Source organism: Macrobrachium nipponense, chromosome 5, assembly GCF_015104395.2.
Source record: "Macrobrachium nipponense isolate FS-2020 chromosome 5, ASM1510439v2, whole genome shotgun sequence".
In the NCBI taxonomy this organism is placed as follows: domain Eukaryota; kingdom Metazoa; phylum Arthropoda; class Malacostraca; order Decapoda; family Palaemonidae; genus Macrobrachium; species Macrobrachium nipponense.
In genome coordinates this window covers 111792562-111818800 of record NC_061107.1, presented here as the reverse complement: position 1 = coordinate 111818800, position 26239 = coordinate 111792562, and the positions used below count along the sequence as shown (strand labels likewise).

General features: G+C 42.5%; 1 protein-coding gene across 13 annotated transcripts in view; it reads right to left on the bottom strand.

Annotated features, from left to right (window-relative positions):
- Positions 1-12410: 12410 nt before the first annotated feature.
- Positions 12411-26239, bottom strand: part of LOC135215595 (transient receptor potential cation channel trpm-like) — a 655531-nt gene continuing 641702 nt past the window's right edge. For all 13 annotated transcript variants that reach the window (XM_064250472.1, XM_064250483.1, XM_064250479.1 and 10 more), the window contains 2 exons: positions 25687-25935; positions 12411-12574 (listed from right to left, as the gene is read on the bottom strand). In XM_064250472.1, coding sequence (XP_064106542.1) covers positions 12413-12574; positions 25687-25935 — 411 coding nt within the window. In that variant the 3' untranslated portion in view covers positions 12411-12412. The remainder of the gene's footprint in view (positions 12575-25686; positions 25936-26239) is intronic.

The following is a 26239-nucleotide window of genomic DNA, read 5'->3' as shown; positions in this document are numbered from 1 at the left end:
CCCCAGACTTAAGGCTTCTCGTGGGTGGTTTGAAAAATTCCGAAAACGGACTGGCATCCATTCGGTGGTGTAGCATGAGGAGTCTGCCATCTCGGAAACAAAAGCAGCCGAAGCCTTTATAAGACGTTCGACAAGATGACGATCAACGAAAGGCTGACAGTTCTCAGCAAGTCTTCAACTGTAATGAGACTGGTCCTTTTTGGAAAAAATGCCTCGTCGGACCTACATCACGGAGGAAGAGAAGAAGCTACCCAGGCATAAGCCTATGAAAGACAGGCTTATGCTCGCACTTTGTTCGAACGCCAGTGGGGATTGTAAGGTGAAGCCCCTACTTGTGTATCATTCGGAGACTCCTCGAGCCTTCAAGGCCCACAAAGCGCTAAAGGAGAAGCTTCCAGTGATGTGGAGGGCTAACGAGACTTTAGTTCACAGAGTGGGTAAATCTGTGTTTCGGCCCGACAGTGAAGAAATTCTTGGAAGAGAAGCGCCTCCCTCTGAAATGCCTGCTGTTGTTGTTGGACAGTGCCCCTGCTCACTCTCCTGGCCTCGAGGAAGATATCCTAGCAGAGTACAATGTATTCTTTTATCAAGGTTCTTTATCTCCCGCCTAACACCACCCCTCTCCTCCAGCCCATGGACCAGCAAGTGATATCGAACTTCAAGAAGCTGTATACGAAACATCTTTTCAAGAGATGTTTCAACATCACCCATACCACAAACCTCACCTTGCTTGAGTTTTGGAAAGAGTATTTTGAAGTTGTCATATGCATCCGACTCGTCGATCAAGGTTGGCAAGAGGTTTCGAGGCGAACCTTTAATTCTTCGTGGAGGAAACTCTGGCCTGATGGCCTATCCGCCCGAGATTTTGAGGGATTCAATGTGGCCGAAGCTGATGCAGATTCAGAAACAATTGACAATCCTGAAACTGTTTCGCAACCAGATCTTGATGAGATCGTTCCACTCTGCAAGTCCATGGGGCTGGTCGTTGACGAGGACGACATCAATGACCTTCTCGAGGAGCACCAAGAGGAGCTTACGACGGATGACCTAAAGGAGTTGGATGCCATGCAACATAACGTCATTCAAGAAGAGTTCTCTAGCAGTGACAAGGAGGAGGAGGAGGACCCTATGACAACGGCAGAAATTAAGGATGCTCTAGCTGCTTTTCATAAGGTGCAATCATTTGTAGAAAAGAGACACCCCAAAAAGGCTTACACAGGTCGTATGCTTGCGCAGTTCGATGACGTTTGCCTGAATCATTTCAGGAACATTGTGAAAAGCAGGCAGAAGCAATTTTCCTTGGATAGTTATTTTTTAAAGAGGCCTTTAGTAGGAATAAGCAAACAGGAAGATCCAAGTGATACGAAAAAACAGAAAGTTGAAAGCGAAGAAATTGAAATTTTGTAAAAAAAACGTAAAGTATAAAAAAGTACCAAAAAAGTGTAAAATCAAAAAGAAAAAAAAAAGAAATTTAATTTTATGTTTTTTGTAAAGTTAAGTGTTAATGTTTTCTGCCATTTGTTAATGTGTTTCGTAAAGTTTAGTGTTAATGTTTTCTGTCATTTTTTAATGTGTTTCATAAAGTTAAGTGTTCATGTTTTCTGCCATTTGTCCTCCTCCTCTGTCGCCACTTTTGGAGATCGCCTCACTCGAAAGGTAAGGTTCCACATTTTACTACATATGTACGTACAGTATTTCTTGTACCCTGTACACTAATAACCTTTATTTACAGGTAATCACAGTTAGGTTAAGTATTGAATGGTCCAAATTGTTGTATTTCATTGTATATTGGTCAAATTAGCTTTATTACAAAATTTACTGTGGTGTTTTTGTAGGGCTTGGAACAAATTAGGCAATTTACATGTAAAATGTGGTTCAAGATACGAAAAAATCAGGTTACGAACACCGCTTCGGAACAGATTAATTTTGTATCCTGAGGTACTACTGTACTCTCATCCCATGATAGGCTTCAAGGAACTATAATGAATCTGAAGCAAAGGATAGGCTATTTTTTTGTTGTAATGAGGGGTCCTATGATGGGTTTATAAAGTGCTTTATAAGGTAATGAAGGGCTAATGAATGCATATACACAAAATATAATGTAAATATTGTTAGTGTAAATCTTTTTTTTTTTTGTTGGAATTCATAATTAGTAAAGCATTGCTAGGAAGGATGATTTGGACACGTCCAAATCATCCCTACCCTAGACTGTCCGAACCATCCCTCACAAGTCATTACCATTTGATGACACCCTCAGCCCTAAGTCCTTCGAGATTACAGGTGGGTAACAGCTACAATATCTTCGTCATACAGTACAAATTCACACCCAAACTGATAATCAACACCCTTATCATATTCACTGCACCACACCTTACGATTCAAATGCAAAAAATTACATTGGATATGAAAAAACCACAAAATTTAACCCCTCTACTAGAGTAAGCGTCAGCTCTCAAACACAGTCCAGTGTCAATGGTAAACAAACTCACGATTTCACATGATTTTTTTGGAGCTGAGGGCCCCTTACGTTTTCCAGGACATGTACTGTCCAGACCATCCCACTGTCTGAATCATCAACACTCTCCCCTGCCATGCACACAAATTAAGACACTGATAGGCCAAAAAAATTCTGACACAATAGTACAACTAGGCACTTTATACCAATACTATTCATTGTCTTTTTAAGTTCCTCAATTCAGGTGATTCAACTTCAGGGAGACTTATTTAATATTAAAATTAAATAACATGAAAAACAAAAAGTACTATTTTCTTAAAAATGACATTAGACAGTCAAAGCTGTCAAAGGTCTCCACAACCCTAACCACTCAGCTCTCCCAGCCCTCCCACTCCACAAGTGTTTACCCTGGCCTATCCCCACAATACTCAAGCCACTCAAAAGCAAGAAAAAAAATTTAGTTTGTGATGCTGATGGTTTTAACCAAATAGGTAACAGTTGCAAAAGCTCCCATGTAAATAAGAGCCCTCCAGGCTCAGCTCATTGCTTCCTTAAAATGTTACCCTGGCCTACAATCCCCATAATATACCATTCTCAGTATGTTTATGACTATAGGCAGTATATATTACCTACTTCTGCCCATGCAGCACTGCCAACATCTGAGTTTTTTTTTTTTATTTCTATAGGTTGTACACATATTTTATACATACTATAGTATACAGTGGTGCGGAGAACCCTAAGAATCATCTCAAGTTCCAGATAAGATGAAAATGAATAAATGAAGCACTATTGTACTGTGAAAATAATTTGGAAAAATGAGCTGGGACAAGTCAATGTTTATAATCGTACTCTTGACCTTTTGTTAATGTGGAGTTTTAGATTAAGAAATAAAAAAACTAGAAAATTATATATATAAATAGTATATATAATTTCCTAACTTTCATATTTACTAAAGTAAAACCTCACACTTCATTTTTAATAAAGAAAGCTCTTTAGCCAATTAACCATAGAATACACCAAGAACATCAAATAAGGGATTTTGACGTAAGGAAAAATCTATTTCTGGGCGATTGGCTCGTGTCGCCAGCGAAATATCCTTTAATCTATTATTTCTAGGGTAAATGTACTAACACATACCAGAGAATAAATAAAATAAAGAAAAAGGTCAGTATAACTGACTCGCTCACCCTCCAAGAGGGTGTCGGTATGAACACTAGGCGAGTGAGACCACTACCACGAGCCAAATACCAATAGAAATCTCCCACAACAAAAACCCTCCATGAGGAGAGCCGACCCACAGAGTGAGCAGCTCGTACTATACTACTCCATCCCATGCTGCCGACTGCTGCGCCTCTGGTGGCCATCCTGAAGTTAGGCAGACAATCTTGGCGAAGGGATGGGTAGGGTGGGATTTCGCTGGCGACACGAGCCAATCGCCCAGAAATAGATTTTTCCTTACGTCAAAATCCCTTTTCTGGGCTCAGCTCGTGTCGCTGCGCGAAATCGTACCAGAGAAATAGCACAAGATTGTAAACAAAAGTAATAAAATAAATCAGAATAGGTCTCAAATCAAAAATAAAAAATAAAGTAAATATAAAAAAGAATATAATTGCTAAAAAGATACAAATACACAGTGATACAAAATAGAAATATGCTTAAATTACCCTTTTAATTCTAAACATGTTTCTTATCATAAGGTAATTTACATATGTACAGAGGTAAATGGCTTACATGTAACAAAATGGTATCTGTGTAAAGGCATGTATCAAAATATAATAGCAATTAGAGTAGTCAAATGAACAAATTAGACAACAATGATAATATATAAGGAATGCATATGACTTAATATACAAAACCCGTAACCATTATAAATGAGATGTATCCCCTAGCATAAAAATAAGGGGTAACATCCATGAGATCAAAATCCATAATCATCTGTGAGTGTCCCTAGCAAAAACTAAGGGGCACCCACTACATCATCATAAAAGCAGCTAAGACACCAGGTGAATGTAAATGAACACGGTAGGAATAGACGAACTGTTGGGTGAAGCAGGTAGAAAGGAGGACTGAATCTTCTGCTACAAATTAACTAGAATCAGGGGAAACTATGTTTCCCGCTGCTACTGCTGAAAATTTCAGAGCTTCCAAGGACTTAAGGTAATGGCGTTTGAACACTGTCGGCGATTTCCATCCGGTATACTTTTTCAACTCATCGAAGTTCATGTGTTGGAAATAATTAATTGAGGTGGCTACTGCCCTAACATCATGTGCTTTCGGGAAAGAGTCAGGATTGGCTTGCTTAATAAAGTACAGGATTTGCTGCCTGATGCCTTTAATGGATAAAGTACCACCTTTTTCCCTCTTAAAGAGGGGACCCGATGAGGATGAGGAGGTCCTGGACAGAAAGGCTCGTAAGGTTGTAACTGGGCAAAGAGATACATCTTGTGGAAGGGGTAGTACCTTCCAAGGTTCCCACCTCATCAAAGGATCTTCATTCTTTGCTAAAAAGCTACGTTCCGGAGAAAGTAGTACTTCCCCTGTGGGAAGGAATTGAATATGATCCGGATCTCTGGATAAAGCCGACAGTTCTGAAATTCTTGCTCTTGAAGCTAAGCTTATTAAAAACAGGGTTTTCCTTAAGAGCATTATAAACGAGCCTGTGTCATTGTCGGTTTCTGAAGCCAGTTTTTAGAACATCGTTTAAGAACCATGAAACTGACGTAGGCCTTACAGAAGGTCTAAGTCTAGCACATGCCTTAGGAATAGACGAGAAATAGGAATCCGTCAAGTCTATGTTGAACCCAAATTGAAATATCTTTTTCAAGGCTGACTTGTTTGTCGTAATCGTGCTAGCTGCTAAACCTTTTTCAAATAAGGATCTGAAAAAGGATATAGCTGAATTAACTGTCATGATTCTAATATCAGATTCTCTCAGGAAGATTGCTAACTTTTTGACAGCAGCATCGTACTGTCTCAAAGTTGAATCCCTTTTATCGGATTCCAAGAAGAGAATATTCTGAGGGTCAATATTCGCATCTCTTTTTGCCGCAAACTTCATGAAATCCATAAAGTTAGGGTTTTGAGAATCCCTGAGGAAGCGAACACAGTCTTCGTTTGTACTGACTGGGAGAGCTTGGGATTGGGGATCCGAAGAGGACGAAGGCCCAGCTCCAGAATTAGGGGATACCAATTGCTCTTCGGCCAGTCTGGGGCTACTAGAGCCACTTGACCCTTGAACGTCCTGAGTTTGTTTAAAACTTTCATAAGAAGATTCACTGGGGGAAAGACATAAATCTTCTTCCAGTTGTTCCAGTCTAGAGCCAGGGCGTCCGTGGCATAGGCCAGAGGGTCCAGGTTGGGGGCTACATAACAGGGAAGGTTTGTTTTGATTGCGCTTGAGATTGCGAAGAGATCCACCTGTAGCCCTGGGACTCTTTGAAGGATCCATTGGAACGAACTGTTGTCCAGTGACCATTCCGACTCTAGGGGCACTGATCGGGATAACGCGCCTGCTATGACGTTTCTCACTCCAGCTATGTGAGTGGAGGAGAGATGCCAACTGAACTTGTCTGCCAGGGAGAAGATGGCTACCATCACATGATTTAGATGACGTGACTTGGAGCCTCCTCTGTTTATACAATGTACTACCACTGCGCTGTCCAGAACTAGCTTTATGTGGGAGTACTTGGTGGGCGCAACCGTTTAGAGTCAAGAACATGCCATGCCCTCCAGTACGTTATTATGGAACTGACTGAACTGAGGTGACCAAGTTCCTTGAACCTTTTTGGACCTGTGAATACCCTCCCCAACCGCTTAAGGACGCGTCTGTGTGGATGGTAATCCCTGGTGGAGGGAACTGAAGGGGTACTGACACTGACAAATTCTTGACTTTCGCCCACGGCCGAAGACGATTCTTTAGAATCAGAGGGACTGAGGATAGTTTTGTCCCTGGCCCTGACATTTGCTCGTGAGCGCCAGATTCTGGTTAGGTCTTTCAGTTTGGCTTTCATTAAGACGTTCGTCACTGATGCAAACTGGAGAGAACCCAGGATCCTCTCCTGAGCTCTCCTTGACGCCAGTTTGTGACTTAGAAATTGCTTGACTGACTTCGCTATTTCTTTCCTTTTGGTTGATGGAATCGACAGAGTATGGGAGGATAGATTCCATTGAATGCCCAGCCACTGAAAGTCTGACTCTGGAGTGAGTCTTGACTTGGTCCTGTTTATCTTGAAGCCTAGATATTCCAGGAACTGAATCACTTTCAGTGTAGCTCTGTTGCATTCCTCGACTGTTGAAGCCCAGATCAACCAATCGTCGAGATACGCTACTACCATAATCCCTTGTGATCTGAGTTGTTGCACTACCGCTTCCGCTAGTTTCGTGAACACCCTGGGTGCCACGTTGAGTCCGAAGGGAACTACCTTGAAGGAGAATGCCTGGTCTCCTATCTTGAAAACCCAGATACGGACGGAAGTGTCTTGCAATAGGGATATGATAGTAGGCGTCTGTAAGATCGATAGAGGTGGTGACGGCCCCACTGGGGAAGTAAGGTCCGCACCTGTGAGATCGTGAGCATCTTGAACTTGTCGCAGCGGATGGCTAAGTTTAAGCGGGACAAGTCTATAAGAAATTACCCTCCTTTTTTGTGAGCCTTTCTTTGGCACGCTGAACAAGCGACCTTGAAATTTTAATCTCTTGACTCTCGCTATAGCTCCTTTCTGAAGGAGGTCCTCTGCGTACTCTGTCAATTCTTTGGAAGGAAGTTGACGGAAAGGTCTGGATGGAGGTGGGTTCGTCAACCAGCTCCAACCCAGGCCTTTTGACACTATGCTCTGAGCCCATTCGCTGAAGTTCCACCGGTGGCGAAAGTGAAACAGCCTCCCTCCTACCTGAAGTTCTTCATTGGTTCTGGTAACCGCCTGGCCTCCTCTTGAAGTGCTTTCCCCCCTGTTAAAGGGGCCTCCCGATCCTCTCCCACGAAAGGAACGCTTACCTCTGCCTCCCTTACCCGAGCGGTCATACTTCTGTGAAGCTTGACTCTCGAAGGCTTGATTGTAAGCCGGAGAGATGGCGTAAGAGGTGGAGGGCTGAGGCTGAGGGGATATATATCACATAAATTGGTTGTGATTGAGCTTTAGAAGTGGAAGGTTGGGCTGTTTGCACTAAGGGCACCGCTGGAACTTGCTGAGAAAAGCGTGGCTGCTTTTTCTGGTAAGGATGGAAACGCCTAGGTTTCCTCTGTCCCTTACCTTTAGGCGATAAATCTTGCCTCCTCTTAGCCGTAAGGCCCCAACGGTCCTTAAGGCTCTGGTTCAGCCTCGTAGCCTCTGACTGGACTTCCTTCACCATAGCTTCTGGGAAGAGATCTGCTCCCCAGATGTTAGACGAGAATAACCTATCCGGCTCATGTCGAATGGTTGCCTCTTGTAGGACATGCTTCCTACAATTCGTTCTAGCAGTGGCAAACTCAAACATATCCGACTGTACCGTTTGAGTCAGGGATTTGGTCATGAGTTTAAAAAGCGGTTCTGAGCCATAGGCTATGGTCGCTACCTCGGACATAGCCATAGAGTGAATTGACCTGGCTAATCGCGATTTCGCGTCAAATTCAGCCTGAATAAGGCTATCTGTGAGCCTGGGTAGCTTTTCACCAAACTGATCCATAGCACAGTCCGGTTTGAGTTTGCCACCTGAGAAGGTGTTCGGCAAGTCTTCCCACAATTCTCCGGCTGAGGGAAGCAACGGAGATGTGGGATCTGCTTCCTTCAATTGAGGCATGGGTTCCCCCTTTTGGGCCGCTGGGATGGTAGACCTCGCGATCTTTGTCAGGAACGGGAGCGGGGTACTCTCATCCATTGTGAAAATGGTAAAGGGACTCTTAAAAGGTTGTATCTTGGTATTAGAACAATCCATGTCCTCTAAACACCTGAGCCATTCTCTCTGAGCCTGGTCTCGTGAATAGAGGACTGTCTCCTTTGGTACCCTATCATCCCGCACCATGGCTGACGCTGTAAGCCTTGCGTAGCCTATGACGGAGGCTGGAGGTCTTCCGGGTAGAACTCGAAGTCCTCTATCCTTCGAGTTCCAAATTCCGGTATAGAAATGAGACCGTCTTGGAAGGGGGCGTATGACGCTACTCTCCATGGATTGTTCATCGAGAACGGAGGTACCGAGTCATACGGAGGAAGCTGAGTTCCACTCGTATTGGAAAGTGGAGGAGAGGTTAGAGGGGCTTCTCTCAGTCCGGCTATAATGGAGTCCTGGGACGTAATCCTATCCGACAAACGAGAGATCATTTGTTCCATGCTACTCTTTAGGGGACCCAACTAGGTCGCCCACCTGTTGCAACAGGCCAGCATTGGAGTCCAAGGCCGGAGCTGCTGCGGAGGTGGAGGGGTGGCTCTCTGAATCGGAACCAAGGGTAGCGGAACTGGTGACTCTGCCGGGGTGCGAGATCTCTCTCTGGAGGATTTACTCCTCGAGGACTTAGAGCCGGAGCTAGAAGCTTTAGACCTGTCTGCTCCGGGATTTCCACCCGGAGACTTACGAGAGGAGGATGAAGCCGAAGTCGTCTTCTTAGACGACGACGACGTCTTAGACAAGGATTTCACTGCTTGACCCTTGACTTTAGGTCTAACCGAAGCGTCAGGAGGAGTATACAATTCATCACCTGTAAAGCCTTGGAAGGATGGAGAGGTTGCAGGAGTAGAAGAAACAGTTACGCCCAAGGGTGACCCTTGGGTGTCCACCCTACTTACCTCGACCAACAGGTCGTCTACACCTACCATAGGTTCCACATTAATATCTAAAGTCGCGACGTGCCGTGGAGATATCCTGGTCTTGGTCAGTTAATGAGGCAGCCAGCTGTTGTTGGATGAAGGCGATAGTCGGGGCCGCCTCTACTGGGTCGACGTATCCTGTCGCCTTGCCTCCGGGGAAGATTAACAGTGCCAACCGCTTCTCTAAGATGTAGGGCATACCCTTGGCGGCGTTCTTCCCAAAACCGCCGACCCAGGCCCGCAGGGTTGCCAGTGCGGTATCCCTCACTGCCGGCGCCTGGAAGAGAGGGCGTAGATTAGCTTTAAGAATCACTTAAAACTAAAACTTAAATATAACTTAAACTTAGATGCCTTAAGTTAAAGTGGATGATGAAAACTTAAGCACTAAAACAGAAGCGGAGCAGCTACCGGAGATGGAATACTCACCCCTTCTAAAAGCTGGCTCACCAGATCGTAACATATGGTACACGTCTCATGGTACCGACCTGGATGTCCCCGTGCAGAGTCGCGCATGGAGCATGGACCGGCAAACTTCGTGTCCACATGGGTCCTGAAGTGTGGCGGCGCATCCCGGATGCTACCAGTTGGTGGCCTGTAAGTGGGAAGACACATGAGTATCTTAAAGAATAACACTTACAGGCTAAAGGACAGAAGAAACTCCGTTGCATGCCGGAGCTCGGAAAAAATTTGGTTGGGGCATAAACCTCCCCCCTGCCCCGCCTGAATAGGCTATAATCCCGGAGATATCCGGTAAGACATGTAAGGGAGGGGGGGAAAAGGTTTAAGGTACTTAAGATAAACTTATAGTAAATCTAATAACGCTTAAACCTAAAACTCAAACGAACCGGAGCAAGTCCAGTGCGTAGCGGAGTGTAGTAACTCAGCAATACGGTAAGGTTAGCAGGGACCCACTGTATGTTCCGGTCCACTCTACTGGGTGGACTAACAACTTCCCGCTGGATGCCAGGACTCCGAACAGGAAAGGAGACCTAGCAAGGTCGGGGAGAGCGAGGAGACATACAGGCTCGAGCGAACCGGAACGACAAGGAAGCAACGGATGGGGGGAAAGGCCAGTACCCCCCATCACATCACCACCGGGCCGGACCGAGAAGCCGGAGAGGTCGCGTCCAGTCTGGGTCTGTCCCGTCTCCCTGGCCCCTCCGCCTGGGGGGAGAGAGGGAAGCATGCTCGGGTATGTGGAGCGAGCGTGGGCAGACCGCCCCACCCTCCCCCAGACTCTATGGAAGAGCGGGAGGAGGGGGGAATGGGGAAACTGGGCAGGCGTCTGGCTGTATCGTGATCGCGTAGTGACCACGAGACGGTAAGGCTAAAATAAGACAACTAAGCCTAGGACCAACCAACTGATCAGAGAGATGCTATCGGGAAGCAACTGAACTGAAAAGCGGTAGCATAAAGACCCACTGGGCCAAAACCGACTGATCAGAGAGATGCTATAGGGAAGCAACCGAACTGATGAGCGGTAGCATAGGCTCAAGGAGCCGGGACCTAGGCTAAGCCAGACGCCTAACTAACCTAACCATAACAAAATACATGGTATAATAAAATAAAATAAAAGAAAGAAAACAATAAAGTAGGAGAAAAAATCCAGGAGTGTACGACTAACCCGAAGGAAAGTCTACCACTCAAAGCTAGTCAGAGGCCGATACTAAGAGCCGGGACTAGGGTCTGGAAAGAAGAAGCCTACATAAGGTAAAAGACATGCATGCATGACAAACCTGAGTAGACAGTACCCTAAGTAAAACGGATAATAAATATAGAGCGTACATATATAATGGGATGTTCTAGGTATGGGAGACCGAGAACGAACCCACCACGCGGCAGAACCATGCTGCCATGCTTCCGACCCCGAGTTCGTATTTATACCTAAAAAACGGCAAATACTGACTGAGGGCCGGAAAAAAAACAATTAACCATAAATACTGAGTACTTAACTTAGCTGCTGCAATAGCTGCACGCTCCATCATAGATAAATCCAACGAAAGGGCACAAAAAACACAGAGAGAAAAATATCACGTCTGCTCGTGAGTGCTAACTGAAAAGGATGGCCACCAGAGGCGCAGCAGTCGGCAGCATGGGATGGAGTAGTAGTAGTACGAGCTGCTCACTCTGTGGGTCGGCTCTCCTCATGGAGGGTTTTTGTTGTGGGAGATTTCTATTGGTATTTGGCTCGTGGTAGTGGTCTCACTCGCCTAGTGTTCATACCGACACCCTCTTGGAGGGTGAGCGAGTCAGTTATACTGACCTTTTTCTTTATTTTATTTATTCTCTGGTATGTGTTAGTACATTTACCCTAGAAATAATAGATTAAAGGATATTTCGCGCAGCGACACGAGCTGAGCCCAGAAATGCCATATTTTTCATTCATATTACTTATCTTGACTTGAGATAAATTTTCTCCACGCTTTTAATCTGAAAAAAGTAAAGATGTCTAGCAGAGGCTAGTTTCCAAGGCAATTAACGCAAAGGCTTTCATAAAAGTTTATGTATTGCTTTCTTAAATTCATAAAAAAATAAAAACCCTTGAAGAAAGAGATAGACAGTGAATGTAGAAAAGATATGAACTCAGTGTACAATAATTTATTTTTAGTGCATGATTACTATTTATAGTATGCATAGATGCAAAAGTTTACTCAATAGCCAACTGATTAGACTTGTTCCCTATAGACTTATACTATGAGCATCACTACAAGTAAATAATAGGACAATACTTGTGTAACAGGGTGCTTACACTGTGCATTACCATTTATCTTTTATAGCTATTTTGTTGGTTTTGTTTTTATTCTTCTATCCCCTCATCTAAGAGGAAGCACTCTCTACTGTGCTGCTCAGTGACCATGTGACTGTATCACCAAATGCCTTTTGGTACAAAGTTTTTAAATTGTAAGCCGTGCAGTACATAGGTACTAAGTTACATTCATAAAAATATCTTTAATCTGTCAAGAAGTTTTAAAAATTATAATAATGGAAAAAAAAATCATAGACAGATTGCAAGGGATTGTTTACATGATTCTGGAAACTCTTGGGAATTGCTGGCCCCTCTACCCTAACTACTGTAAAGCCATGATAAATTTTGGCAATTATGTAACAGTAAAATTCCTGCGAGGGAAATAAGTACTACAATTAAGTTTTCCTATTGTCATACATAACTGACTGCTACTTACTTGAGCTCAACAGGTTCTGTAGAAAGTATTTCTCGTACTTTTTCAAAAAGAAGTGTAGTTATGTAAGCAATGACATACCACTCAATCCACTGTGGCTTCTTTGGTAATTTAACTAAGACCAAATAAGTAAAAAGGCAAAGGAAGAACGTATACGCAATCTGTAAAAATAAGAAGCAAAATTACAATGAAAATAATTTCATTTCAGGAAAACAGTATTTGTATTAATCCTAAAACATGTATTTAGAATTACTGTAATTGTGCATACATTGATGCAATCAAAATTAGCAGACTGGCTTCCACATTTATTATTACAATCATAAAGTAAACCTTGTTGATTGATTTCATATTTTTTATCGTTCATAAGCACTGATAACCATATTTAAGCTAATGCACAGAACATCACAAATTTTTCTGTGGAACTAACTCCATATAATTAGCAGAAAATTTACCCTTTGCAGATTTTTTTGCAGCGCATATCTAAAATATATTTGCTAATTATTTTCATTATATTTTTGTGACTAAATATATTTTTTATTATAATAAAATTATATACTAATTTTCAAATATTAATATAAATGTAAACATGGCAAAATACCAATAAAAATTTTTTATTAAAAAAACGTTCACCAAACGATGTACTACCAACGTTACCCTTATCTGCGATAAAAGAATGGTAGGCCTGAATACCGTATGAAACAAAATGTGTGTGCCTGAAACTAGGGGTAACTTGATTAGTCTTCGCCTTGGTAAGGTAACAGTTGTAGGAGTGTTTATGCGTAGCTGTGAGTCATACATTTTTAATGATAATGTCAGACGAATTTGAAATTATATCAAAGTGTTTTAGGATGACAATTTAAGGTTTATCTGGTGTTTGAACTATTAAAATAGACAGTTATCAGAGTTTTTGGAGGGGGTTTCAAGTTCATGGAGCATCGTAGAGCATATCTAGAAAATATTCACTAATAATTTTAATTTTATTTTCATGAATAAATACATTTTTTATAATAAAAAATTATTTGCTACTTTTCAAATATTAATAATAATGTAAACAGCAAAATCTCAATAAATCTTACTTTATTTTCTTAAAAAACATTCACCAAATGATGTACCAATGTTACACCTATCTACGTTAAAACAAAACAGTAAGGCTTGAATACTTCATGAAAAAAATGTTCGTGCCTGGATTATTATTAATAGGGGTTAGTTTTTCCAGACCTGGGGATAACTTAGTAATTAGATTTTGTCTTGGTAAGAATAGCAGTTTGTAGGATGTGTTCACACTTAGTTGTAAGCCATATATTTTTATGGGTAATGTTGTAAGATGACTTAAATGATATTCAAGTGTTTTAGAATGATAGTTTAAGGTATATTTGGTGTCTGGTATATTAAAACAGGCAGTTATAAGTGTTTTTTGAGGGGTCTCAAGTTCATTGAGCATATCTAAAATATTTACTAATTATTTACATTTTATTTTCATAGCTAAATATATTTTTTTTTATAAAAAATAATTACTAATTTTTAAATATCAACAATGTAAATACAGGCGGCCCACGGTTACCGGCGCAATCGCTCAACGGCGAATCGGTTTTACGGCTGTTGTCAAAAATACTTATTTAAAAAATTATTTTAAGGTATTTTTATGACAATTTCTGGGCTCAGCTCGTGTCGCTGCGCGAAATATCCTTTAATCTATTATTTCTAGGGTAAATGTACTAACACATACCAGAGAATAAATAAAATAAAGAAAAAGGTCAGTATAACTGACTCGCTCACCCTCCAAGAGGGTGTCGGTATGAACACTAGGCGAGTGAGACCACTACCACGAGCCAAATACCAATAGAAATCTCCCACAACAAAAACCCTCCATGAGGAGAGCCGACCCACAGAGTGAGCAGCTCGTACTACTACTACTCCATCCCATGCTGCGACTGCTGCGCCTCTGTGGCCATCCTTTTCAGTTAGCGCACACGAGTCACACGTGATATTTTTCTCTCGGTGTTTTTGTGCCCTTTCGTTGGATTTATCTATGTATGGAGCGTGCAGCTATTGCAGCAGCTAAGTTAAGTACTCAGTATTTATGGTTAGTTGGTTTGTTCCGGCCCTCAGTCAGTATTTGCCGTTTTTTAGGTATAAATACGAACTCGGGGTCGGAAGCATGGCAGCATGGTTCTGCCGCGTGGTGGGTTCGTTCTCGGTCTCCCATACCTAGAACATCCCCTTATCTATGTACGCTCTATATTTATTATCCTTTTTACTTAGGGTACTGTCTACTCAGGTTTGTCATGCATGCATGTCTTTTACCTTATGTAGGCTTCTTCTTCCAGACCCTAGTCCCGCTCTTAGTATCGGCCTCTGACTAGCTTTGAGTGGTAGACTTTCCTTCGGGTTAGTCGTACACTCCTGGATTTTTTCTCCTACTATATTGTTTTCTTTCTTTTATTTTATTTTATTATACCATGTATTTTGTTATGGTTAGGTTAGTTAGGCGTCTGGCTTAGCCTAGGTCCTGGCTCCTTGAGCCTATGCTACGCTCCATCAGTTCGGTTTGCTTCCCCTATAGCATCTCTCTGATCAGTCGGTTTTGGCCCAGTGGGTCTCCATGCTACCGCTTTTCAGTTCAGTTGCTTCCCGATAGCATCTCTCTGATCAGTTGGTTGGTCCTAGGCTTAGTTGTCTTATTTTAGTCTTACCGCCTCGTGGTCACTACGCGATCACGAGACAGCCAGACGCCTGCCCAGTCCCTTCCCCCCTCCTCCCGCTCTTCCATAGAGTCGGGGGAGGGTGGGTCGGTCTGCCCACGCTCGCTCCACATACCCGAGCATGCACCCCCTCCCCCTCTCCCCCCAGGCGGGGGCCAGGGAGACGGGACAGACCCAGACTGGACGCGACCTCTACGGGCTTCTCGGTCCGGCCCGGTGGTGATGTGGTGGGGGGTACTGGCCTTTCCCCCCATCCGTTGCTTCCTTGTCGCTCCGGTTCGCTCGAGCCTGTATGTCTCCTCGCTTCCCGACCTTGCTAGGACTCCTTTCCTGATCGGAGTCCTGGCATCCAGCGGGAAGATGTTAGTCCACCCAGTAGAGTGGACCGGAACATACGGTGGGTCCCTGCTAACCTTACCGCATTGCTGAGTTACTAAACTCCGCTACGCACTGGACTTGGTCCGGTTCGTTTGAGTTTTAGGTTTAAGCGTTATTAGATTAACTATAAGTTTATCTTAAGTACCTTAAACCTTTTCCCCCCCTCCCTTACATGTCTTACCGGATATCTCCGGGATTATAGCCTATTCAGGCGAGGCAGGGGGGGTTATGCCCAAATTTTTTCCGAGCTCCGGCATGCAACGGAGTTCTTCTGTCCTTTAGCCTGTAAGTGTTATTCTTTAAGATACTCATGTGTCTTCCCACTTACAGGCCACTAACTGTGAGCATCCGGGATGCGCCGCCACACTTCAGGACCCATGTGGACACGAAGTTTGCCGGTCCCATGCTCCATGCGCGACGCTGCACGGGGACATCCAGGTCTGGTACCATGAGACGTGTACCATATGTTACGATCTGGTGAGCCAGCTTTTAGAAGGGGTGAGTATTCCATCTCCGGTAGCTGCTCCGCTTCTGTTTTAGTGCTTAAGTTTTCATCATCCACTTTAACTTAAGGCATCTAAGTTTAAGTTATATTTTAAGTTTTAGTTTTAAGTGATTCTTAAATCTAATCTACGCCCTCTCGTTCCAGGCGCCGGCAGTGAATGGGGGATAACCGCACTGGCAACCCTGCGGGCCTGGGTTGGCGGTTTTGGGAAGAACGCCGCCAAGGGTATGCCCTACAATCTTGGCAGAAAGCGGTTGGCGCTGTTAATCTTCCCCGGAGGCAAGGCGACAGGGATACGTCGACCCAGTAGAGGCGGCCCCCTACTATCGCCTTCATCCAACAACAGCTGGCTGCCTCATTAACTGACCAAGACCAGGATATCTCCACGCACGTCGCGACTCTAGATATTAATGTGGAACCTATGGTAGGTGTAGACGACCTGTTGGTCGAGGTAAGTAGGGTGGACACCCAAGGGTCACCCTTGGGTGTAACTGTTTCTTCTACTCCTGCAACCTCTCCATCCTTCCAAGGCTTTACAGGTGATGAATTATATACTCCTCCTGACGCTTCGGTTAGACCTAAGGTCAAGGGTCAAGCAGTGAAATCCTTGACTAAGACGTCGTCGTCGTCTAAGAAGTCGGCTTCGGCGTCATCCTCCTACGTAAGTCTCCGGCTTGCGAATCCCGGAGCAGACAGGTCTAAAGCTTCTAGCTCCGGCTCTAAGTCCTCGAGGAGTAAATCCTCCAGAGAGAGATCTCGCACTCCGGCAGAGTCACCAGTTCCGCTACCCTTGGTTCCGATTCAGGGCCACCCCTCCACCTCCGCAGCAGCTCCGGCCTTGGACTCCAATGCTGGCCTGTTGCAACAGGTGGGCGACCTGGTGGGGTCCCTAAAGAGTAGCATGGAACAAATGATCTCTCGTCTGTCGGATAGGATTACTTCCCAAGACTCCATTATAGCCGGACTGAGAGAAGCCCCTCTAGCCTCTCCTCCACTTCCAATACGAGTGGAACTCAGCTTCCTCCGTATGACTCGCTACCTCCGTTCTCGATGAACAATCCATGGAGAGTAGCGTTTTCTTCATACGCCCCCTTCCAAGACGGTCTCATTTCCATACCGGAATTCGGAACTCGAAGGATAGAGGACTTCGAGTTCTTCCCGGAAGACCTCCAGCCTCCGTTCATAGGCTACGCAAGGCTTACAGCTTCAGCCATGGTTCGGGATGATAGGGTACCAAAGGAGACAGTCCTCTATTCACGAGACCAGGCTCAGAGAGAATGGCTCAGATGTTTAGAGGACATGGATTGTTCTAATACCAGGATACAACCTTTCAAGAGTCCCTTTACCATTTTCACAATGGATGAGAGTACCCCGCTCCCGTTCCTGACAAAGATCGCGAGGTCTACCATCCCAGCGGCCCAGAAGGGGGAACCCATGCCTTCATTGAAGGAAGCAGATCCCACATCTCCGTTGCTCCCTTCAGCCGGAGAATTGTGGGAGGACTTGCCAAACACCTTCTCAGCTGGCAAACTCAAACCGGACTGTGCTATGGAGCAGTTTGGTGAAAAGCTACCAAGGCTCCCAGATGGCCTTATTCAGGCTGAATTTGACGCGAAATCGCGATTAGCCAGATCAATTAACTCTATGGCTATGTCCGAGGTAGCAACCATAGCTTATGGCTCAGAACCGCTTTTTAAGCTCATGACCAAAGCCCTGACTCAAACGGTACAGTCGGATATGTTTGAGTTTGCCACTGCTAGAATGAATTGTAGGAAGCATGTCCTACAAGAGGCAACCATTCGACATGAGCCGAATAGGTTACTCTCGTCTAACATCTGGGGAGCAGATCTCTTCCCAGAAGCTATGGTGAAGGAAGTCCAGTCAGAGGCTACGAGGCTGAACCAGAGCCTTAAGGACCGTTGGGCCTTACGGCTAAGAGGAGACAAGACCTAACACCTAAAGGTAAGGGACAGAGGAAACCTAGGCGTTTCAACAATTATCAGAAAAAAGCAGCCACGCTTTTCCTCAGCAAGTTCCAGCGGTGCCCTTAGTGCAAACAGCCCAACCTTCCACCTCTAAGGCTCAATCACAGCCAATTTATGTGATATCCCCTCAGCCTCAGCCCTCCACCTCTTACGCCATCTTTCCAGCTTACAATCAAGCCTTCGAGAGTCAAGCTTCACAGAAGTATGACCGCTCGGGTAAGGGAGGCAGAGGTAAGCGTTCCTTTCGTGGAGAGGATCGGGAGGCCCCTTTAACAGGGGAAAGCACTTCAGAGGAGGCCGAGGCGGTTTACCAGAACCAATGAAGAACTTCAGGTAGGAGGGAGGCTGTTTCACTTTCGCCACCGGTGGAACTTCAGCGAATGGGCTCAGAGCATAGTGTCAAAAGGCCTGGGTTGGAGCTGGTTGACGAACCCACCTCCATCCAGACCTTTCCGTCAACTTCCTTCCAAAGAATTGACAGAGTACGCAAAGGACCTCCTTCAGAAAGGAGCTATAGCAAGAGTCAAGAGATTAAAATTTCAAGGTCGCTTGTTCAGCGTGCCAAAGAAAGGCTCACAAAAAAGGAGGGTAATCTTAGACTTGTCCCGCTTAAACTTAGCCATCCGCTGCGACAAGTTCAAGATGCTCACGATCTCACTGGTGCGGACCTTACTTCCCCGTGGGGCCGTCACCACCTCTATCGATCTTACAGACGCCTACTATCATATCCCTATTGCAAGACACTTCCGTCCGTATCTGGGTTTCAAGATAGGAGACCAGGCATTCTCCTTCAAGGTAGTTCCCTTCGGACTCAACGTGGCACCCAGGGTGTTCACGAAACTAGCGGAAGCGGTAGTGCAACAACTCAGATCACAAGGGATTATGGTAGTAGCGTATCTCGACGATTGGTTGATCTGGGCTTCAACAGTCGAGGAATGCAACAGAGCTACACTGAAAGTGATTCAGTTCCTGGAATATCTAGGCTTCAAGATAAACAGGACCAAGTCAAGACTCACTCCAGAGTCAGACTTTCAGTGGCTGGGCATTCAATGGAATCTATCCTCCCATACTCTGTCGATTCCATCAACCAAAAGGAAAGAAATAGCGAAGTCAGTCAAGCAATTTCTAAGTCACAAACTGGCGTCAAGGAGAGCTCAGGAAAGGATCCTGGGTTCTCTCCAGTTTGCATCAGTGACGAACGTCTTAATGAAAGCCAAACTGAAAGACCTAACCAGAATCTGGCGTTCACGAGCAAATGTCAGGGCCAGGGACAAACTATCCTCAGTCCCTCTGATTCTAAAGAATCGTCTTCGGCCGTGGGCGGAAGTCAAGAATTTGTCAGTGTCAGTACCCCTTCAGTTCCCTCCACCGGGGATTACCATCCACACAGACGCGTCCTTAAGCGGTTGGGGGGGGGTATTCACAGATCCAAAAGGTTCAAGGAACTTGGTCACCTCAGTTCAGTCAGTTCCATATAAACGTATTGGAGGCAATGGCAGTGTTCTTGACTCTAAAAAGGTTGCGCCCACCAAAGTACTCCCACATAAAGCTAGTTCTGGACAGCGCAGTGGTAGTACATTGTATAAACAGAGGAGGCTCCAAGTCACGTCATCTAAATCATGTGATGGTAGCCATCTTCTCCCTGGCAGACAAGTTCAGTTGGCATCTCTCCTCCACTCACATAGCTGGAGTGAGAAACGTCATAGCAGACGCGTTATCCCGATCAGTGCCCCTAGAGTCGGAATGGTCACTGGACAACAGTTCGTTCCAATGGATCCTTCAAAGAGTCCCAGGGCTACAGGTGGATCTCTTCGCATCTCAAGCGAATCACAAACTTCCCTGTTATGTAGCCCCCAACCTGGACCCTCTGGCCTATGCCACGGACGCCCTGGCTCTAGACTGGAACAACTGGAAGAAGATTTATGTCTTTCCCCCAGTGAATCTTCTTATGAAAGTTTTAAACAAACTCAGGACGTTCAAGGGTCAAGTGGCTCTAGTAGCCCCAGACTGGCCGAAGAGCAATTGGTATCCCCTAATTCTGGAGCTGGGCCTTCGTCCTCTTCGGATCCCCAATCCCAAGCTCTCCCAGTCAGTACAAACGAAGACTGTGTTCGCTTCCTCAGGGATTCTCAAAACCCTAACTTTATGGATTTCATGAAGTTTGCGGCAAAAAGGGATGCGAATATTGACCCTCAGAATATTCTCTTCTTGGAATCCGATAAAAGGGATTCAACTTTGAGACAGTACGATGCTGCTGTCAAAAAGTTAGCAATCTTCCTGAGAGAATCTGATATTAGAATCATGACAGTTAATTCAGCTATATCCTTTTTCAGATCCTTATTTGAAAAAGGTTTAGCAGCTAGCACGATTACGACAAACAAGTCAGCCTTGAAAAAGATATTTCAATTTGGGTTCAACATAGACTTGACGGATTCCTACTTCTCGTCTATTCCTAAGGCATGTGCTAGACTTAGACCTTCTGTAAGGCCTACGTCAGTTTCATGGTTCTTAAACGATGTTCTAAAACTGGCTTCAGAAACCGATAATGACACATGCTCGTTTATAATGCTCTTAAGGAAAACCCTGTTTTTATTAAGCTTAGCTTCAGGAGCAAGAATTTCAGAACTGTCGGCTTTATCCAGAGATCCGGATCATATTCAATTCCTTCCCACAGGGGAAGTACTACTTTCTCCGGAACGTAGCTTTTTAGCAAAGAATGAAGATCCTTTGATGAGGTGGGAACCCTGGAAGGTACTACCCCTTCCACAAGATGTATCTCTTTGCCCAGTTACAACCTTACGAGCCTTTCTGTCCAGGACCTCCATCATCCTCATCGGGTCCCCTCTTTAAGAAAGGGAAAAAAGGTGGTAACTTTTTTATCCATTAAATGGCATCAGGCAGCAAAATCCTGTACTTTATTAAGCAAGCCAATCCTGACTCTTTCCCGAAAGCACATGATGTTAGGGCAGTAGCCACCTCAATTAATTATTTCCAACACATGAACTTCGATGAGTTGAAAAAGTATACCGGATGGAAATCGCCGACAGTGTTCAAACGCCATTACCTTAAGTCCTTGGAAGCTCTGAAATTTTCAGCAGTCAGCAGCGGGAAACATAGTTTCCCCTGATTCTAGTTAATTTGTAGTAGAAGATTCAGTCCTCCTTTCTACCTGCTTCACCCAACAGTTCGTCTATTCCTACCGTGTTCATTTACATTCACCTGGTGTCTTAGCTGCTTTTATGATGATGTAGTGGGTGCCCCTTAGTTTTTGCTAGGGCACTCACAGATGATTATGGATTTTGATCTCATGGATGTTACCCTTATTTTTATGCTAGGGGATACATCTCATTTATAATGGTTACGGGTTTTGTATATTAAGTCATATGCATTCCTTATATATTATCATTGTTGTTTAATTTGTTCATTTGACTACTCTAATTGCTATTATATTTTGATACATGCCTTTACACAGATACCATTTTGTTACATGTAAGCCATTTACCTCTGTACATATGTAAATTACCTTATGATAAGAAACATGTTTAGAATTAAGGGTAATTTAAGCATATTTCTATTTTGTATCACTGTGTATTTGTATCTTTTTAGCAATTATATTCTTTTTTATATTTACTTTATTTTTTATTTGAGACCTATTCTGATTTATTTTATTACTTTTGTTTACAATCTTGTGCTATTTCTCTGGTACGATTTCGCGCAGCGACACGAGCTGAGCCCAGAAAAGGGATTTTGACGTAAGGAAAAATCTATTTCTGGGCGATTGGCTCGTGTCGCCAGCGAAATCCCACCCTACCCATCCCTTCGCCCAAGATTGTCTGCTAACTTCAGGATGGCCACCAGAGGCGCAGCAGTCGGCAGCATGGGATGGAGTAGTAGTAGTACGAGCTGCTCACTCGTGGGTCGGCTCTCCTCATGGAGGGTTTTTGTTGTGGGAGATTTCTATTGGTATTTGGCTCGTGGTAGTGGTCTCACTCGCCTAGTGTTCATACCGACACCCTCTTGGAGGAGGGGTGAGCGACGTCAGTTATACTGACCTTTTTCTTTATTTTATTTATTCTCTGGTATGTGTTAGTACATTTACCCTAGAAATAATAGATTAAAGGATATTTCGCTGGCGACACGAGCCAATCGCCCAGAAATAGATTTTTCCTTACGTCAAAATCCCTTTTTCGGTCAACAGCGCCACTAGTACCATTATGTCTAACGAGTACATACATTTGTAGAAATACTGTTCAGCCAATAAAGGTTATGCAAATGTTATTAAGTTGTATGGAGAGTTATTACATAGGTATTAGGGTAAAATATATGCCTCTGACGCTGCTCTATGTCGAAAATATAGAGTTAAATGAATGCAAATATAGCTATGGATGTGTCGATTTATAAATGTTCATGCTTTAATGTTTAAAATGTGTATGAAAATGTATTAAGTATAGGGTATTTTTATTTCTGCACATAAATATGTTACAAAGGCAGCTTTTGAAACTGCCCTTCACGTTATCAAATATGTTTTTTCATGTTCATTCTTGTAAGCCGACGTCTGCCGCTCTTCCGAAAATATAGTTAAAAAAAAGTGCAAATTTGGCGATCAATTTGTTGATTTAATAAATGTTCATATTTTAATGTTTAAAATGTGTATGCAAATGTATTATGCATAGGGTATTTTTAATTCTGCACAGATATATGATACTAAGGCAGCTTTTAAAACTGCCCTTCACGTTATCAAATATGATATCAAGTTGAAAAGAGTGCAAATTTAACAATCGATGTGTCGATTTTATAAATGTTCATGCTCTTATTTTTAAAATGTGTAAGAAAATATATTATGTACTATAGGGTATTTCTATTTTTGTACATAAATATGATACAAATTAAGGCAGCATTCGTAACTACCCTCCACATTGTCAGAGGATGTTTTTTCATGTTCATTCTTGTCCGCCACTCTTCTGAAAAATGCATGGTGTTATTTTATTATCTATGCATCTTTTCCATAAATCCTTTAAAAAGTTATACATTACTTCACTGTATCTAATAATATTTTCTGTACTCTCATATTGTTGTATTATAAAATACTACGGCAAATCTAAGCTAGTATTCCGCGGATCGGCCAATGTTTTGGTTTCAAATCAGCTGATGGCGAACACGAGTTTGTTTCGCCATATTTAACGCAATTCTGAGAGAAATTTCTTCCTTCTAGTTGGCATAAACGAATATCTAGATACTTGACTTATATGAGACAATGTTATTTTTCCTTATACAACGTGTTTTTAGGTGGAAATATGAAATGAATATGTCTCGTTATGATTGTGAACTTCTTTTTTTTCATTAACAGATTACGCTGGCGGCATGTTTATTGCGTAAAAAAATTACGTGATTCCATTCGCAATTTTCCTTTATATCATCGTAATACGAATTTTCAAGCCCAATAGTTTTGATTAAAATTATTTTCTCATTTTTATCTATGGTTGTGTTTGATGGCATACATTAACTGGAGTTTTATCCTTGTTGCCAATGCACGATAATACCCATTAGCAGCTTGAACAGTTTTCTCAGCTTCAGTTATAACTAGGTTTAAATTTAACAGTATATTTTCCCGATTGATCTTTGATCTATAGCGAATAAAGTTATTACATTAAGATATCTAAGTTCTATTCTACATAACGTCATTTATAACAACTACGGTAATAGTGTACTATAGTACGATGATTGAAATACAAGCCAAACGGATGTTATCGAATTCGGTTCTACTTAGAAAAAAAAAAAAAAAGTTGTTTATGGCTGTACATGTTTATGCAACATTTTAACGTTAAAACCATACTTTCATCATTCTCTTTTGCTGATTTTGAACTTATGTAACTAGAAGATGGGATAAAGTTAGGCTATTGTAATTTGGTCTCTCATACAATCGGATTATCATAAGACGAATTATCGTGACTTGAACACTACAGCTACCTGTACATTGTATAAAACCTTATTATATCTTTACATACTCTAGACACTCAAAGGTTTAAAGCTAGGCTTTTTTCACTTTACAGTATTTATAATACTATAATGTACTGTACAGTAAATTCTATAGATCTATACTGCATAAATATAATTTTACTTATTGCACCATCGCGGGATTAAGGCGCCGTTTGACTGGTCTAGGGCAGTGTTAACTGGTCTAGAATTCTGAAAGAAGGTGTGCGGCTGCCGTAGGCTTTAAAATTGCTTAGCGTTGAAAATCACTTAGCATCGGCAGCCAGGAACGGAACCCCTGCTGCTAACCAAGGGCCGCCTGTACACTAAAAATATAAATGAGACCTATTATATTTTCTTATAAAACATTCACCAAATGATGTACCAATGTTACCGATACCTACGTTAAAAGAAAACATGCATGCTCACATGTACTAGTTGTAAGCCATATATTTTTAGGGGTAATGTTGTAAGATGACTTAGAAATAATATTAAGTGTTTTAGCATGATAGTTTAAGGCATATGTAGTATTTGAACTGTTAAAATATGCAGTTATAAGTGTTTTTAGAGGTAGTCTCAAGTTCGTAGAGCACTGTAGAGCATATTTAAAATATTCACTAATTATTTTCCTTTTATGTTTGCGACTAGATATATTTTTCATGATAAAAAAGAGTTTTACTAATTTTCAAATGTTAATATTAATGTAAACACTGCAAAATATCAATAAAATGTTTTTATTTCTTAAAAAAACGTTTGCGTTACCCCATCTGTGTTAAAAGAAAATGGTAAGGCTTGAATACTGTATGAAAGAAAATGTGTGCCTGAATATAGGGGTAACTTGATTAGTTTTTGCCTGGGTAAGAGTAACAGTTGTAGGAGTGTTCACATGTAGCCGTAAGTAGTGGCGGACTGACCAGGTTCCCAGCTTGCCCAATGGCAAGTGGGCCCCTTATACTTAAGGCCACGGAAAATTTCATTTCCATATGTGTAGGTCATTTACACTTATTAGTGAAAAACAAACTTTCCAATTATTTGTCTTGTGTGTTTCCACTTATGCATTTTCAAATATTTTATGCAGTATTTGTCATATAGTAAACTCTATCACAGCAGTGGCTGGGGGTTGGAGAGGGTCCCCATTTTGTCACCTGGCAACCATAATTTTTAGACCCAGTCTGCCACTGGTTGTAAGCCATATGTTTTTAAGGGTAAGATGACTTTGAAATGATATTAAAGCGTTTTAGGATGATATTTGAAGGTATTTTTGGTGTTTGAACTACTAAAATAGACAGTTATGTATTTTTAGAGGGGCTCTCAATTATTCATGAATTTCAGCTATTCATGGGTGGTATGGTCCCTACCCCTGCAAATAACAGGGATCTACTTTAGGCATAAGAATGTAATAGAAATATCATAAAAACTAATTGACACTTATTTATGGCAAATAAATTGAAATGCACACAAAAGTTAACAACACACATGATGTCTAATTTCTAATGTAAATTAGCTTAGTGAGTTTGTTCTTTACTATAAGCAGGGTGAAAAAGTGGCTACAATTTGTTATCAATTCTACACATTCTTTCAACTTTACCTCCTAATCCAAGAGAAATGAAATCATCAGATTAAGCCAGTTATAATGTTAATCATTTTCTTTTAACAATTAAGAAATAATTTAAAATTTCCCAATAAAGATACCTCTCATGCATACCAAAAACAAAACCAATAAAACTTACTGAATGGGCCCAAAACTTTGATATTGGAGCATTATAAAATTCATAAAATTTGATTCTTGCTGTTAGTTGCTTTGAGTGTAAGTCATTATACACAACAGATTCATTGACTGGATATGGGGTTACTGAAGTTCCATTCTGGATGACTACTGTTGGGTTAGTACTCCTGATTTCAGCAGGTTCGGTCGGGCGAGAAGGTGCAGTTATTGTGCTTGAATGAGGTACAGCATTATTGCTATTACATAAAGGTGCCTGAAAAGAAAATCTAGCAGATAAAAGGTAGGAAGAAATAAATTTTCTGAACAAAAGTTTATAATACAAACCCATTGATCATATACAGTCCATGTCTATAATTGTGGCTCAAATTGCCCCAACTTCATAAATCTTTTATATTGCCTAACAGAATGCAGTCTCACCCCGTGACCCTATGTGTTCATCTGAATCCTAAGATATGTCTCAATCACTTACTTCAACTTAGGGGCTGGAAGAAGGGCACTCACTATTTTATTACTGGGTTTGTATGAAGAAATTAATTTTTGTTATTAAACAAACATTT